This window comes from Leucopleurus acutus (assembly GCF_964270905.1).
Source record: "Leucopleurus acutus genome assembly, chromosome: 2".
Taxonomy (NCBI): domain Eukaryota; kingdom Metazoa; phylum Chordata; class Mammalia; order Artiodactyla; family Delphinidae; genus Leucopleurus; species Leucopleurus acutus.
In genome coordinates, this window is record NC_139143.1 from 157,670,259 (window position 1) to 157,687,789 (window position 17,531).

Consider the following 17,531-nt stretch of genomic DNA (forward strand, 5'->3'; position numbering starts at 1 on the left):
AAAAGGAATATGCAAGAGACCAAACATAGGAGTAAACAGAAGCCAGGGGGCAGGTAAAAGCAGTGAGAGCAGTTTGCAGTGGGTGCTGGCAGGGGATGAAGCAGCAGGAAGATATGTGAAGAGAGGCAGAGACAGAGAGACCACCAGGGTCCTGGTGAAAAGGAGGCAGGGCTGGAGCCACTGCTGAGGGGCTGAGACAGGTCAGGGGCTCTCCCGGACCCAAGATGAGATTTCCACTCCTGAACCCCATTCCAGGCAACAGGAGGCCCAGCTGTAAGGCTATTTCTGGCTTCTCAAGAGATTCCCAAGTCTCTCTTATTTCCTTGAAATAACTCGAAATTACTCGAGCCCGACTGAATGAACCCAAAAAGCCTAAGACAATATGGATGGGAACGGAAGCCAAGGATGGGGATGTGAATCTCCTGGGAAACATGTGGAGTGAGAAGAGAAGACTTCTAGGATGGAGCCCTAGCTAATGCTGACTCTTAAGGGATGCTCCAAAATCCAGGACACGGAGGAAGAGAATGAGAGAGCCTGGCGAGGGAAACAGGAGCAGCACTGAAATGACCGACTCAAGGGTCCAAGCAGGAGAGCGTCTCAGGAAGGGCCGCTCAACACAGAAAGTGTTTCAGAGCGATCAGAAAGGACGGGACTGACTGATGCGTGTCCCTTGGACTCAGCAGCCTTGAGTCACTGGTGAACTTGGTGGGAGGCATGTCAGGTGAAGGGGGAAGCCAGGCTGCGAGGGACGAAGGGTGAGTGGGAGTGAGGAGGGCGAAGGGGCAGAGCACCCCTGGGGCTGCAGTTTTCTCCAGTTTTCTCACGGTGGAGGGGGTGGAGGAGGGGAGGGAGGGAGGGAGCTTTGGGGAGCATAAGGCCTGAACAGTGCAGTGGGGTTGGAGACGGGCATGTGAGAGACTGATGAGCAGGGACGAGCGCTGGCTGAACCGTGAGTCTGCTCGGACTCCGGGAGATTGACACTAACCACCCTCGCCACCCAGATGCAGGAGTAGAGAAGCTGCTCAGAGCACAAGCTCCAGATGCCCAGGGTCCAGGCTGGGAGCAGCGGGAGAGGAGTGATATAAGCGAAGGGTGCTATAAGAGGCGTTTGGGTTTTCCACGTGGGCTCTTGCTGTGAAGGGAGAGGTGCCGGGAGAGGCGAGCTGACTGGGAGAACTTAAGGTACCTGAACATATGAATCACCCGGGAAGCAACTCTGGGTGCTAGAAAGCTTTAGTGCTTGGCCACGGGGAAGGGTGGAGGAGGTATGGGGGCATCCTGGCACGGAGAGGTAACGTCTGTGGGTTGTTTGAGGGGGTGACGAGGTCCTCTGAGGGAAGAGGAGAATCGAAGCAGAGGAGGGCTGTGAGCTTGCTCCGAGATGGGCATGTGGTGGCTGGGGAGCAGCAAGGAGGAGGCAGGGGCTGGACCAGGACAAGGAGAGGGCCAGGGAGGGGAAGTTCAGGGAGAAGGACGCTTGGTGGGCAGAGGCCTGCGGGCAGGGATGGATGCCTTCCAGGGAGCTCTGAGCAGCCAGCCCCGAAGCTGGCTCGTCCCTTGGCCGTTCGTTTGTACACCCGCAGTCAGAGGCTGTCCTTCCTGCTGGCACTTAGCCCTCCCTCGTCCTGCCCAGGGGCTGCCCCCCGCCCAGCCCTGCACCTCTTTGATGGCTGCCATGCGCACGGTCTCATAGTAGTGCAGGGGCGCATTGGGTGTGCTCATGTCGTAGCCGAAGCCTGCAACTGCCACCTCATCGCAGCCGTGTAGTGCCATGGTCACTGCCACACTGCCGAGGGTCGGGATGTTCTGGATGGGGGGCAAGGGGGTTCCGAGTGAGGCGGAGACCCTCAGCGAAGCTCTCCAGAGCTGAGCTCTGCTCCTGAGAACTGAATCCTCTGTCCCCACCCTGCCGCCCTGTCCTTCCTTCCCAGGGCACCTCTGGCCCAGGTCCCCTTCTCCCTCTCCCAGGATCCAGACGTCTCACCCCGCGGCCCATGAGGCCGTTGTTGAAAGGCAGTCCGATGAGGGTGAAGGCGGCTTCCTGGATGAAATATGGGTTGAGGATGCGAATCTCGGGGGGTTCCTTGGGCACCCGAGTGGCCACAGATTTCCAGAAGCCATCTGACGCGCTCTGTAGACACAGCACAAGTGGGCATGAGCGGGCACACAGCTTGTGATGGGACTGGGTGAGTGGTGGGGACCCAAAGTGTGTACAGGCTAATGAGAAACAAGGTGGGGGGCATAAGGTATATACAGGGAGCCTGGGGCATGGGGAACAAACACGGCTGGAGGACGGACGACCTGGTGGGTGCTGGGGACACAGGATGTGTGGCAGAGACAAGGTACATGGTAGGGCACAGCGAGCACACAGTGGGGCCAGTGTGGATGGAGGATACCAAGTGAGCTGCAGGGCGGGGCACAGGGCGTGGGGCACTGGGCTGTGCTGCTCTGACCTTGGGCGGGGGGGTGGGTCTTGGGCCACGAGGAAGACCCAACGGCCCAGCAGTACCCCTCCCCTTCGCCGCTACTGAGGGGCCCAGGAGGAGCCTGCCCTCTCTCTCCTATCTGCTCTGCTGGGCTCGCCTCCTTTCCCTTCTGCTGAATTTCCTCGCTCTCAGTCAACTGTTCTAAAGTGAACCTGAAAAATAAAGACAGAATGTGAGCTAGTATGGCAGAGCAGAAAACAACACTCCAACCCCAGTTCTGCCACCGATGGAGTTGGGTGACTTTGGGCAGGTGACGAGCTCTCTAAGCTTCAGTTCTTTAATTGCAGAATGGGATGATTCTTCCCTGAGGGATCTCAGTACCGGATGGGAAAGGCATCAGCTCTGAAACAAACCTGACACCCCAGGGTCCACTCCAGGGCCACAAATTCCTCTCCTTCTACCTCTCTCCCTTCCTCTAGTTCCCAGCCCTGCCTTTCTGTTCAGTACACGAGCCCTCCCTCGTCTACTCCCTTGAGTATATCGCTTCAGCCACTCTCTCGCGAGCACACTCAACTCCCTGCCCCTTGTCATTCTATTGTCCTAGCCCAGGGGAACCATGAACTTAGATCAACCCATACATCCACCTTTCCCACCCTTACAACTGGGCTCCTGAGTACTGCTGGAGAAAGTCACAAACCAACCCTGTAGGCTGGAGAGATGTCCCAGGGATGTCCCATAGCCTATGTAAGCAACCCCTCTGTTGCTGGACATCTCAGTTGTTTCTGGTTCCCCCAGATCTGCTCCTCCTTCTGTGTTCCCTAACCTCTGCTGTCCACTCCATCTTCCAAACCAGAAGCCTGGGAATCGACTTTGCATCCCTCTTCATCTCTCCAGCTCGTTCTGTCCTACTGGTCATCTGGGTCGTTTCGATTCTATTTTCTATAGAATCCCACGGATCCATCCTTTCTTCCCAAGCCCACTGCTACCACCTAAAGTCCAGGTCTCATCATCTTTCAAATGGACTATTATAATGAGGCCACGTCCAGTGTCTGTCTTGTTGGCCACTAACCGCCCCCAGAGCCCAGTAGAGAGACTGGAAAAGTACAAAATAATTGTTGAGTTCCATTCACCCAAAATGAGTGCCCAGAATGGGCCACCTCTGCCTCCCAAACCACTTTCTGCTCTCTGCCAGAATGATCTTTCTATATACAAACCAGATCACATCACCACTGCCCACAGGAGATCAGAGATTTTTAGCCAGTAATGCTGCCTGCTGCTCCAGTTTTCATTTCAGCCCATCTTAAGTCCGCATCTGCTGATTCGTGCCTCCATTCTTTTGCTGATGTTGCTCCTTCTGTCTCTAATGGTCTCCCCGCCTCCACCCACCTGATCCACCCTACTTGTTTCTTAAGACTCAGCATCTTCTCCTTTCTCATGTCTTTCCTGAATACCTTCATCCCAAGGTAGAAATGACCTCTAGCCTTTGGGAGGTGATAAAATATGGAGTTAAGATCTGCTATAGGGGCTTCCCTGGTGGCACAGTGGTTGAGAATCCTCCTGCCAATGCGGGGGACACAGGTTTGAGCCCTGGTCCGGGAAGATCCCACATGCTGCAGAGCAACTAAGCCCGTGCACCACAACTACTGAGCCTGCACTCTGGAGTCCATGAGCCACAACTACTGAGGCTGCGTGCCGCAACTACTGAAGCCTGCATGTCTAGAGCCCATGCTCTGTGACAGGAGAAGCCACTGCTGTGAGAAGCCCACGCACTGCAACACAGAGTAGCCCCTGCTCACCGCAACCAGAGAAAGCCCGTGCACGACAATGAAGACCCAACGCAGCCAAAAATAAATAAATAAAATAAATTTATATAAAAAAAGATCTGCTATGCTTTGAAAGTTTGTGGCCCATCCCCGCCCCCCAATTCATTTATGTTGAACACCTAATGCCCAAGGTGATGGTATTAGGAGGTGGGCCTTTGAGAAGTGATTAGGTCCTGAGGGTGAAGCCCTCAAGAATGGGATCAGCGCCCTTACAAAAGAGGCCCAAGAGATCCCTCGCTCCTTCCACCAAGTGAGGACATAATGATTTATGAACCAGGAAGCCCTCACCAAACACCAAGTCTGCCAGTGCCATGATCCTGGACTTCCAGCCTCCAGAACTGTGAAAAACAAATGTCTGTTGTTTATAAACCACCCAGTCTGTGGTATTCTGTTATAGCAACATGAGCTGACTAAGACAGAAGATCCCTGGGCCCAGATCCAAACTCAGCTCTGGTCACTCAACTGTGTGGAGGCCTTGGGCAAGAAAACTATCATTTCCCTATGGATAAACCAGGGATACCAAGGGTATTTATCTTGTGTTGTGAGAACTCAATGAGATAATTCAGGCTGAGTGCCCAGCTCACAGTCACTGGTCAGCTCCTATCACCACCGCCATTAGCCCCAGGGCAGGGGCTCACATCTGATTCACTTCTGCGGCCCAGCAGCGCAGCACCGGGTGCGGGTGTGTAAGGGGACATGAAGTCCATCCCGGCTCCTCCACTGCCCTCAGCATCTCTTCAGGCTTGTCTTCTGTGGCCTTCAATGGACTGTCTGCTCCAGCCACCCCCTCCTCACATCTCCCCGTCTCTGGCAACACCTCTCTCTCGGGCAAATTCTATCCGTCCTCCAGACGTCAGCTCAAAGGATGGGCCTTTAGGGCCAACTTCGCTGGGTCTCAGCCCCAGTGAGACGAGACAGCAGACCCCAGACCGGCTTCCTCCTGTGCCTCCCTCTGTCTCCAGAAGTGTGTGTGTGTAAGGGGGTAAAGGTCGGGACAGTGAGACCCAGCAGGAAAGGGGACGGTGGAGAAATGGCCAAGACCTTATGCAGAACTGGGGAGAAGCCCCTCCTGGGAGGATCAGGTGTGTACTCAAAGGAATGGCAGGTACCAGCCTGTGCTGAGCAAAGCACAGCCCCCGTCCCTTCTCCAGAGCCCAGCAGGCCCCAACATCCTCCCCGCACCCTACAACCCCGGGTCCCTGCCCACGCCTGCCCACATACCCCTAAAGAGGAGGAAGGGCAGGGGCTGCTCGGGAAGGGACGGAGAGGCAGTAATGGCACAGCTGGGGGGGTGGAGGCTACAGGCTGGTTTTCATAGATATTATTTATGTCTCTTCAACTTTCACCCACTTCACAGGTACGGGACCCAAGATGAAGCAACGGGTTCAAGGTCACGTAAGAGTCTGTACCAAGATGCAAACCCAACGTCGTGATGCCAGGATGGGTGTTCTTTCTGCCACACCATTTATTATCAGCACTGCTGTTCCCACCTCAGAAGGTCTGGGGGGCTAGTCAAGGATGGTTGGGGCCTCCCTTCTCCCCGCCAGAAGCGCTGAGGTGAGTTGGGGTCACTCCGGTTGGTGCCCTGCATCCTGTTTCACAGAGGGGACTGAGGCTCAGAGAGGCGAGGGGCCTTGCCCCGAGGCACACACAGCTGGGGAGAATCTGAGCTGGATTCAACTTCAGAGCCTGGGTCTTTCTGTGACACGAGCTTCCCTCTCTGAGACAACACCTCTTGGCTTATCCCATGTGCTTAAGGGTCCCATATGTAACCACCACGTGAAACGGTAGGAAATTAGCTTATGATCTCAAGCCCCTTTGAGAAGCTGACAAACGCTCCAGGGTGGAGGGGAGGCTTCTGCCTCTCTTCCCATCTTTACTCTTTCCCAGGAGGGGAAACAACTCATGTGACTTCTTGGATTTGAGGAGACGTGTGTCACGTTTACTAGTAGGAAATGCAAAGTCACAGGTACACATACAGCTCCTTCTGGCTCCTTGTGCCCAGGCAGCAGCGGGTACGCCAAGGCAGAGCTTGCCTCCCTGGAGCAGGCCCGGCATTCCGGTCCCTGCTCTGCTCACCTGTTCTAAGAGCGCTGAAGCTCCTACCGCCTTCGGGCAGAGAGCAAGATTGGGACGGGGTGGGAACGAGTCTTATGCTTGGGACTCAAGTCTCAGAGAGCCTGCATTAGGGCACTGGGACCCGGCACCGCTATTTTATTTTTCCCACCTGTCACCGTCCTGGTGCAGGGCCTCCTCAGGAATCACAGGGAAAGGAGGAACAGGAAGACCAGGATCTGGCTGGGGCATCACTGTGTCAGACAAATACTAAGTAAACACAACTGCAGCCTGTCTCTCAAATAAAAGCCATGGCTCCCCGTCTCAGAAAAATCATACACAGGTACACACACACAACACGCCGCACACCACTGCCAAAGGGAGCAGGGTCCCTGGAAGCGAGGGCATTTGGCGACTTGAGATTGAGAATCTCTGTGTGGGGCAAGAAGAGAGGAGAACCTTATAGACACCAACACTGAAGGGGTCGGTGGGAGCAGCGGAGCCTGCGGAGGAGACTGAGAACCAACAGTAAGAGTGATGAGGAGACGCAGGGAGGGTGTGATGCCACGGGAGACTGTGGGCCTCGGAGTCTGGGAAACCCATGTCCACATCCAGATTCCGCATCTGTGCAACCAGGGCGTGTCACAGGATTTCTTCAGGCCTCAAGTTCCTCGCACATAACGGGGGCGTCAAGCCCACTTCCCAGACAGCCGTGACGATTAAATGAAGTGCTGTGCATTTTACAGCATCTGGCCCCATGTCTGGCACATGGCAGGGGCTCAATAAATCTTGTCTGTTATGATTCTGAGCGTCACAGAAGCCGAGAGTGAAGCAGAGGGTGTGGCCAGCAATGTTAGAGGCCACACACAGGCCAGTTCACAGACTATACACACACTCAGACGGGGGCCAGCTTTGTCCTTGGGTGCCCTGCAGGAGGGCAGTGGATGTTGGAGGCCTTCCTACTGCTGGGTGACACTGCCAAGCCTGCCACCAGAACACAGCCCTGTTCCAGAAGGCCTATCCCAACGGCCCAAGGCCTCTCACATCTCGTTTCCCTGACCCACAGGACACAGCGCAGAGGCCTATAAAGCCAGCCAATGACGCTGGCCTGGAGTGGCCAAAGCTCTCCTCAAGGCCACCTGTGGGCCGCATGCTTGGCTGAATCCCTCCTCCCGGAATGTCCCTGCCTCAGTCCAGCCTGGACCCAGCTCATCTGCGTGGAGCCGCTGGTCTCCTGCTGATACAACTCGTTCTGCTCTTGTCAGAACAGCCAGGAGCAATGGGGGAAAGCATCTGGGAAGAAGTACCTGCCCAGCCGGGCTCCCACAGTGCTTCCCTGCGCCCTTTCAGGCTGCTTCTCCTGCAGCCTCTTCCTCCTTCTCTGTGGGGAGAGAAGCAGTCTGCCTGCCAAGATGAGAGGTCTGGGAGTGGAGAGCCTGACCGTGGCTGGCTTTCTGCAGCCAGGAGTAAGGGCAGGTGTGGTCACTCCTGCCTACACCACCACCCCTCCTTGCTGCTACTGCCTGAGGACAGGTCACCAGCTCGCTGGGGTCACTCCAGGAGCCACCAGACCTCCTTGCCTCCATCGTGCCTTCCTTCAATTCCGCACAAATCTGATCTTGACACTCTCAGGGCTAACATCTTCAGAGGCTTTCCGCCACCCGCTGAGACAGCTTGTCAGGAGCATTGAGTGCCGGTCTTTTTTTTTTTTTTTCCCTTACTCAAAAGGAGTTTATAACCCAGGAGGAAAGACAGGGCTGTGTACAAATATCTCAATACACGGTATAATTATTATGATATGAGAAAAAGCCAAAAAGAGGTTTAAAACATCTGCTATACTTATGTAAAATATATACATAGAAGACATACCCCCAAATGTTCACATGCATAAAACTTAAAATGGGAGGAAGAGCAAGGTGACATACTAAGGAAACTATAAGTAAAATGAAGTAGAGCTTGAAAAGAGAGCTATTTACAGATGTACAAAATATTTCAGAACTAATGATGAACCTGGATTAACCAATCAACAAATACATGAGTCTCTGTTATATATAAGCTATTTACTTTCTGTACAAATATATTCTATAATATTTCAGACAACAAATAACCCTCAAAACACTGATTACCATCATACAAAAAGAGACCTTTAAGAACATCTGGTCTGGGCGGGGGGTGGGGGGGATGAATTGGGAGGTTGGCATTGACATATATACACTATTGATACCATGTATAAAATAGACAACGAATGAGAACCTACTGTACAGCACAGGGAACTCTACTCAATTCTGTCTGGTGAAATAAATGGGAAGGAAATCCAAAAAAGAGGGGATATAGCTGATTCACTTTGCTGTACAGTAGAAACTAACACAACATTATAAAGCAACTATACTCCAGTAAAAATTAACTTAAAAAAATTTGCTTTCGGGGGCTTCCCTGGTGGCGCAGTGGTTGAGAGTCCGCCTGCTGATGCAGGGGACACGGGTTCGTGCCCCAGTCCAGGAAGATCCCACATGCTGTGGAGTGGCTGGGCCCGTGAGCCATGGCCACTGAGCCTGCATGTCCGGAGCCTGTGTTCCACAACAGTGAGAGGCCCGCGTACCGCAAAAAAAAAAAAATTGCTTTCGGGGCTTCCCTGGTGGCGCGGTGGTTAAGAATCCACCTGCCAATGCAGGGGACAAGGGTTCGAGCCCTGGTCCCGGAAGACTCCCACATGCCATGGAGCAACTAAGCCCGTGCACCACAACTACTGAGCCTGTGCTCTAGAGCCCATGAGCCACAACTACTGAAGATGGCATGCCTAGAGCCCATTCTCTGTAACAAGAGAAGCCACCACAATGAGAGGCCCGCGCACCGCAATGAAGAGTAGCCCCCAGCTCGCTGCAACTCGAGAAAGCCCATGCACAGCAACGAAGACCCAATGCAGCCAAAAATAAATAAAATAAAATAAATTAATTTAAAAAATTGCTTTCGGGGGGAGGGATAAGTTGGGAGACTGGGACTGACATATACATACTACTGTATATAAAATAGATAACTAATAAGGACCTACTGTATAGCACAGGGAACTCTACTCAATACTCTGTAATCACCTATATGGGAAAAGAATCCAAAAAAGAGTGGATATATGTATATGTATAACTGATTCACTTTGCTGTACAGCAGAAACTAACACAACACTGTAAATCAACTATACTCCAATAAAAAAACAAACAAAAAACCCCCCCAAAAAACAAAACAAAAAAGAACATCTGGTCTAATCCCCTCTTACAGAAACCAAGGCCCTGAAAGGTTTGTCTTCCTATCTAATCCATTTCCCCCAAGGGATCCAGCGACCACCATTCCTCCACAATGACTCCGACTTGAATGCTCACTCTCCCTTGATGGTTCCCTCTCTCAGGTCTCTAAGAACCTAGCAACACCAGGTCTGTGGCTCCTGTGCAGATCCATCCCACAACTGCCTCCTTCCCGCCTTCCTCAGCCCACCCCTGCTTGCGGATTGGGCTGTCCCAGTAATTCTGTGGGTCGGCTTTTGAACCCTAACTACTAACTCTGTATCCCTCAGAAAGTTCTTCACCCTTTCAAAGTCTCATTATCATCATCTAAGAATATGGGAAATCAGACTAGCTTGTTCTTCATAGTGTTTCTGTGCCGTGACAGTTACAAGTCACACACATCACGTGTGGCACAAAGGCAGCTCGTTAGCTTCTGCTATTGTTAGTCCACAGGACAAAGTCCAAGCTCCTTGATGTGACTTTGGCTGACAAGACCCTTCACCGTCTGTCCCCTGTCTACCCAGCCTCACCTCCAGCCATTGCCACCATGTCCGTCAAGGCTCAAACCCCTAAGATTTGTGGGGCTAGGGACAAAATTACAAATGGATGTCCACATACCACATGTCTAAGTTTTAGATTCCAAATATGTGACAGTGACAGTGAGGGTATCAAGATGTTAAATATATTCTATCCTCCCCTGAAAAACCATCTGGAAGGCCAGGTTTGAATTGAGAATTCTGACTCCCGGAGACCCGTGCTGGCCCATGGTGTAGGGAGAGCTAGCCCCAGCCTGCCCTCCCCTTCCCTTCCCACCCTGGTCCCATCTCACGCTGTGGGAAGTACTGTTTGCACACGTGTGCGGACTGCCCAGCTTAGACATCCAAGTTCGGCTTACAGGCTCTGCAAACATCCCTCTTTGGACTTTGGAGTCTGCACAGGGAGGTGTGTTCTACCCTCAAGAGGACAGAAGTGGACTTGGCACTGCTGGGGCAAGAAATTCTGAGGTCTCCAGTACCTGGGGATGGTCTAGCAGGGGAGGATGTGACTGGGGTGGGCATTTCCCTCTGAGCCCTGAAGAGGGGCCCAGCAAGGCAAGCACTGACCTTCTCAACAGGTGCTCGCCACTGCAGCGAGCACAGTGTGCCAGGGGCTGTCAGTGCACTGTCCCAGCGGCTCCTTGCAGCAGTGTATCTGGGAGCCACCCCGAGAAGTTTTCACCATCCCCATTGTACAGAAGAGGAAAATGAAACTCAAGAGACGGGGCCTGAGGCAGAGGCACCCGTTCCTGGTACTGAATCCAGTGCTGTTTCAGCGGCCCCACCCACGCCAAAGGAGCAGGAGTGGGAGCGGCTGTGCTGGCTGGTCCAGGTGCCCGCAGCCTCTGCAGGGTCACTGGGCTGCTCCTTTATACTCCATACGCTAGTTGAGCCATACTTTTCATAATAAACCCCTTAGGTTATATTTGAGTTTGGCCATTATAAATAACACTATAATAAAAATCTTTGTAGGCAGATTTTTCCTTCCCTTGGGTGATGGCTCCTGGTGCCAAGTGTCATTTCCTTTCCAAAAAGCTTGTCCCCAATTACACTCTGACTCGTAGCCTTTGAGAGCACCTCTCACTGCACTCTGGCCAGAATCACGTATTATAATTTAAACACATTCTCTGAAGACATGATAGGTGATAACTGGCATCCTGTCACCTTCACGTGAATTTTCTGACTGCCAGGAAGGTTAAACATATTTCTGTTGTTTACTAGTTATATTGCCTTCTGTGTGATCGGTTCAGTCTCCTGCTCATTAACTGCTGGGGTCCTAATGGCTTTCCTGTCAACTTTCATGATGATAACCATTTGTCATATTTCCTAAACATACTTTTCAAAGTTTTGTGGTATCCAGTCTTTTTTGGTTGTTGTTTAAAGTGTTCATATATTATCAAATCTGATTTTTCCTAGCACTCTGTCCCTTGAAAGTTCTCTTCCCTCTAGGGCTGTGATTTCTATTCTATTTTCTTCAAAAGTACTACTTTCCTTTGGCTGTATTTTTATATTTTACTTTTTAGTCCATTTGGAATTTATTTTGATGCATGCTATGAGGAGAGGGTCAAAAACCTTTTTGAAAGCTATATTTGGAAAAAGCAATGAACAAAAAGAGGAGTCGGTTTGGGGCCGGCTGTGTGATATCAACAGACAACTGAACGAGGCAGAGGCCAGGGACTGTTCAGTTTTCACTTTTTTTTAATCAAGGAGAATGATCTCGGAACCTCAGAAAGAAGATCAAACATGGCTAAGAGGAGAGAGGTGCCCAGGAGAGGCAAGAGGGGAGCAAAAGGACGCAAGGGTCCGAATCTAAAAGAATGATCTCTGGGGCAACAGAGGAGGGAGGCGGCCTACTTGTGAGGAAAGAGCCCCCACTGAGAGTCAGAAGATCTGGGTTGGAATCCTGACTCTGCCACAAGTTCCTGCCTTCCTCTGGGTCTCAGTGTCCACAGTTATTTTTTCGTTTACGCATGCCAACTCTGTCTCAAACACAACACTGCAGGCGGCGATGGGCTTACAGAGATAAACAGGACAGTCCCTGCCCTCCAGGGGCTTATAAGAGAACCCTTATGCATAACAGAGTGATGAGTGTCTTGGGAGCTCAGAAGAGAAGCATCTAATACAGCCTTGGGAAGGGAAGCAGATAAAACATGGAGGTGTGAAATGGGCATAGACTTTGGTATGGGCAGAGTGGAGAGTAATTTTGGGTGCAAGAAGGAGCGGTCAGGACAAGGAAGGGGTTGGAGGGCCCAGAGCATGGAGCGCTATGCTATGGAGTTGGAATTTTACCCTGCAGGCCAGTGGTTCTCACACTTGAGCCTGTATCCAAACCACCTGGAGGGCCATTAAGCAGACTGCTGGGCCCACCCCCAGAGTTTCTCATTCACAGTCTAAGGTGGAGTCCCAAAATGCATTTCTGACAAGTTTCCAGGTGATACTGATGCTACTGGAAAGGAGAAAGCACTCTGAGAACTGCTGCATTTGGACAACGGGGACCCATTAAGCAGGAGAATGAACCAACCAGATGAACCAATCATCACTTTAGGATGAGTCTTTTGGATACAGGTGTGGAGAATGGATTGGAGGGAGGCCTGATTGGATGCAGGGAGATAGGAAGCTGCTGAAATAATCCAAGGAAGACATTTTTAAAAGGGAGAACCACAGATCTGGAGGCTGAATGACTGAATAGAGAAGGCAGAGGAGATGGAAGAATTGAGCATCCTTCCCAGGATTTGGGCCATGAGTTTGTAAGAATCAAGGACTCTCCCTAGAACTTACCACTGCGTACGGTACACTGTAAATGCTCACTGAATATCTGCTGACAAGTCGTTCCGTTAAAGTGAGGCAAAGTTGAGTCCACTGGATTTAGAATCAGAAGGTCACTGCCATAGAGGGATAGGTTTGGAAGACAGAGTGGAGAGCGCTGAGAAACAGAAGGGGGAAAACGTGGAGATACGTATCGTGGACAGCTGATGACTCTTCCCAGAAACTTGAAAAAGAAGGGAAGGAGAAAGGGTGAATACCAGCTGAAGAGGGGGCTTTCTTTCTTTCTTTTTTTTTTTTTGGCTGCGTCGTGGCACGCGGGATCTTAGTTTCCCGACCAGAGATTGAACCCGTGCCCCCTGCAGTGGAAGCGTGGAGTCTTAACCACTGGACTGCCAGGGAAGTCCCTGGGACTTTCATTTTTGAGGTGAGAGAAATGAAAAAAAAATAGCTGAACAAATTTGTAGATGTGAGAGGAAGATCCAGTAAAGAGGTAAGAAAAGAGATCAGTGAAAAAAGACAGTTCCTGAGAAGGTGGGAGGAGATGGCATCCAGAGCTGGGTCTGAGGTCACCTCTACCACTTAACTAGTTGTGTGATCTTAGCAAGTAACTCATCCTCTCTGTGCCTCAGTTTCCTAAACCCCGAGATGGGGATCATAATAGTATCTATCTAACAGGGTCATGGTGAAAACTGAATAAAGGAATTCAAAGAAAGCTGGCAAACTGCAGATCTTAAATGACGTCTATGATGAGGATGGTGGAAGGAGGAAGAGGAGGAAGAATAACAGGGATCGTGAGGTAAGTAAGCAAGAGGCTCTGGATGACAGTGATGAAGAGGAGCACAGGGGATGATGACGTAAGCCCCCGTCCCTGAGCATCTTTCCTGGTGGGGGAGGAGCGACGGGCAGGATGCAGGACGGGCAATGTGCAGGGAGTCTTCCTGGTCCTCACAGGGGATAATGGATCTGTGAAAAAGAGCTGTGTCCACTGGCCATGGCTGCAGAGGAAATGGTATCCAGGAGAGCTTGTCTCAGAGGTCTGGAAGGGAGACTGTGGGGTGCGCAGCATCGAGCTGGCTCAGCAGAGGCCTTCTCAAGCAGTAGGAGGCAACGGTGTCTGCCAGCCTCACCATGCTTTCAGGTGCCCTGCACAGAGTCTCCCCAGAGGCAAGGTTGTGTCCACACCGAGCTCCTGCTAGGCAGAGCCCATCCTAAGGCTCTGCATCCCTCTCAGGCCTGGACAGAGCACGGGTTTAGGTGCAGATGGATGTTCACTCCCTGTCTCAGGCCTGGTCCAATAAGGCCTCACATGCGGGGACCTGGTGGCCATTTGCCTTGTGCTAGATTGCTAGCCCACCCCTGCGGCCTTTCACTAGGTGGTCCATGTCTCTCCTTCCTCTAGGCCTGGCCTCTGACCCCCGCTTTTAGGTTACTTCCTAGGTCAGGCCCTAGAGTCTAGACAAAGACTTCACTCCCTAGTGCAACTGGGCTTTTCTAATAGCACCACCACCAATAATAATAATAAAATAATAAATAGTATTCATAATTGCCACAGACAGAACTTACTAAGTGTCAAGCACTATACTTCATCTTGTTTAACTTTTAAACCAACCCTGAGAGATGGGTAGTACTACTCCTGTTTTATGAAGTCTAAGGGGCCTAGGTGATTTGTCTAAGAACCCAGCTAACAAGTGACAGGGTCTAAATTTAAACCGGAGTCTGTATGACTCCAAGGCCTAAGCTGCCTTCTCCTCTTCAACCACCGTTGTCTCTCAGATTCAAGGGCCCAGTCCCCCTGGGTGTGAGGTGGGGCCCTGGCCGGCCTCTTAGATCCCTCTGCCTTCCCCAAGGAGTGAACAAAAGCTGCAAGGTCAGGCCTGGGTCAAGGCTGTCCAGGGGCCAACCCCTAGCCCTTGTCCTCTCCTCCCCGCCTGCCGGGTTGGAACCACACCCACCAACCCAGCCCAGGCCTCAGGCCCAGAGGCCACTCAGCAGTGAGGCCAGCTTTCCGGGGTTTCCCAAGTGAGGACGAAGAGGATTGGAAGGCAGCTCCCCGGGGCTCTGAAGTGCTGGGTCAGCAGCATCCTGGGGCCCGGTGGGGGAGTCTGGCAGAGGCAGTGGACACAGCACGAGAAGCTCTGCCTCTCACATGTCCCGTCCTCTCCAGGTCCCAGGGCTCCGTCCTCAGGACCACAGACAGGGCGTCTCCAGCCTTCATCAAACGCCAGGAGGAGGATGCTGAGGGCACAGCATCTACTACACTGCATTATAACTAGTTCGGGGACTGTCTCTCCCATGAGACTGAGTGACTTTCTGTTTCCAGGGAGCAGCACAGTGACAGCACAGAGAACACCTGACGATGCCTGGCAAATGAGTAAGCGTGTGGAGGGGTGGAGCCAGATGTGCCTCTGAGAAGAACTTCACAAGAGCTGGAGGCCGCCCCTCCCTCCATGGCCCACATATACCTGCATCTCCGTGTCCCCAGCTCCTCCCCTCCCCCTGACCTCAGCTTCCCTGCTCAACAGTCCGCTGGTGCTCCTCTGAGCTGCCCCGAGGCCTGCTGGGAACTCCTCCACCTGCTTGATGACTTGGCCTCCTGGGATCTGAGAGATAAAGGGCCTTTAGAGGTAACTTGTTTAGAGTTAGCTGTGCTACTGCCCAGCGAATCAGGAAATCAAACAGCCACAAATGGTGAAGAGGACAGCTCCCATGTGGATGAAGAAAGCGTGGTCAGCTCTAGCACAGGCTGTTTCTGGGCTGTTTGGTCTTCCTTTCCTATATCTTTCCCTTTCTCATACCCTGTCAGGACTCCTGGGAATCAGGAAGTTACACAGGCAGTGAGCGACTGCTCATGTAGCGAGCGGCAGGCAGCGGCCCTGACTGAGGCCTAATACCTGTCCCAGCCCTGCCCAGCCAGGCCTTGGCTCCCAAACACAGAGCTGCCTCCTGCCAGAATTCTGCAGGTGAGGCTCCAGACAGGTGCAGAGGGCTCTCCAGTAGCCCAGGGGCTGCATGGTTAGAAACATAACTGCAGGAGCAGGGCAAGCCTGCAGCTGGGCACCAGACAGGAGGGGGCCTGGAGAAGCAGCCTCTCCCACATTTACCTGGGTCTGCGACGCCAGAGAAGTGAAGCAGGGCATGAGAGAGGTCCTGCGAAGGCATTAGCCCTGGGCTTGGGGTGGAGGAGGGCACTAAAGAGGCTTCCAGGGTAACCAAAAGGGCCTGGGCGGGCCCACTCGGGCGAGGCCGTGGGCATCACTGGTTTTCCTCTGGCAGCTCACTCTAAAGGCCCCAATTATCTTTGACTTTGGAGTCAAGGAAGCCTCATGAACTTCAGAGGACTCCTTCCCAGCTCCTCTCTCCCCTTTCCACTCACATCTCCCAACCCTGGGAAGGAGTCCTCACCAAGGACCACGGGGCTGGTCCTAGATCCCTGGGCATGGCCGCAACAGGACACAGACATCGGCACAATGAGCGTGTGCCTGAGCACGGCCCACACCTCTTCATCCCAACTGCTCCAGTTAGTTCCTTGAACAGGCCCGCCACCAAGGCCAGGCCAGGCAGTAAGGTCCTGAGTCTTTCGGGGAGAAGTGAGGCCCTGCTGTCTGCTCCCTGAGTGGCCTGAGTCTTCCAACTCTAGTTGGCTTCCTTCCTTTTCTTCTTTCTTTCCAGACTCCCTTGGATGACTTGTAAGAGTCTTGAATTAATTGTCCTTGGTGTTCTTGGAAGGATCATGTGACAACACCCACCTGGCTGGCCCTGACCCACCCTTTGGCCCGGCCTCCTGATATGGGTCGCCTGTCCTATCCCAGTGTGCCCAGCAAGAAGCAGGATCTGGTGTTTGAGCCAATTCCAGATCATTTGTGGTGGCTGGGCATTGAGGGGTGAGAAAAGCAAAGGGGATCAGGGCCCTGCCCTCCAGGAGCTCCTTTGACAGGTGTCGATGAGCAGAGGAAAGGATATGCCAGGAGGGGGTGGGAAGATGGGCAGAAGGCAGGGTGAGGAAGCAGCCCACAGGCTCTCTGGGGTTCCCCAGGGCAGACCCAATTTCCTCCCATTTCTCCCTGAAAGATGCCTACCTGTGATCCCAATTCTCTTGCCTTCAAGACAAAGAGAAGGGCTCTGAGGACACTAGATGCTCAGGTCCTAGGGTTCTGAAAACGGAGGCGTGCCCCCTCAGCCCCCACACGCCGCCTACTGTGCATGGGCAGCTGGTTTGCTCGCCGCTGGGGCTGGCTAAGGTCAAACCCTTTCCTCCCCTCTGGGGACGCTGGCTGCCACATTCAGCCTGTCTCTGAGATGGGCTCCCCCTTCCCCACTGTCCCACCTACCTGAATTTCTGGACCTGACTTCTGTCTTCGCTCTCGCTTGCTACCTACTTGACACTGCCTGCACTTGGCCTTGCTTGGGAAAAGGCTGTGGAGTTAAACCAAATTGCACTGAGACGTCCATAGGCAGGAGGAGCTGCTCCAGCCCCCCAGCTCTCCTCTAAACCTCCAGGAAGAGCAACTAGCTGCTCACTGTAGGCGGAGCGCTGTCTGTCATCATTCTCCTCTGTAAGAGGCTTGGGTGTTGGAAGATGAATGACCTGAACTCTGCGGCGCCCCTCCCCTGGGGTGGCTGGTGACAGCTGGTTGAGGGGAGAGGGGGAAGGAG

The 17,531-nt window shown here is 52.8% G+C and overlaps 1 protein-coding gene across 2 annotated transcripts in view; it reads right to left on the bottom strand.

Annotated features, from left to right (window-relative positions):
* ST3GAL3 (ST3 beta-galactoside alpha-2,3-sialyltransferase 3) overlaps positions 1-17,531 on the bottom strand; it is a 236,996-nt gene that overhangs the window by 3,913 nt on the left and 215,552 nt on the right. For both annotated transcript variants that reach the window (XM_082834380.1, XM_082834379.1), the window contains exons 10-11: positions 1,985-2,131; positions 1,660-1,806 (exon numbers count right to left, since the gene is read on the bottom strand). In XM_082834380.1, coding sequence (XP_082690506.1) covers positions 1,660-1,806; positions 1,985-2,131 — 294 coding nt within the window. The remainder of the gene's footprint in view (positions 1-1,659; positions 1,807-1,984; positions 2,132-17,531) is intronic.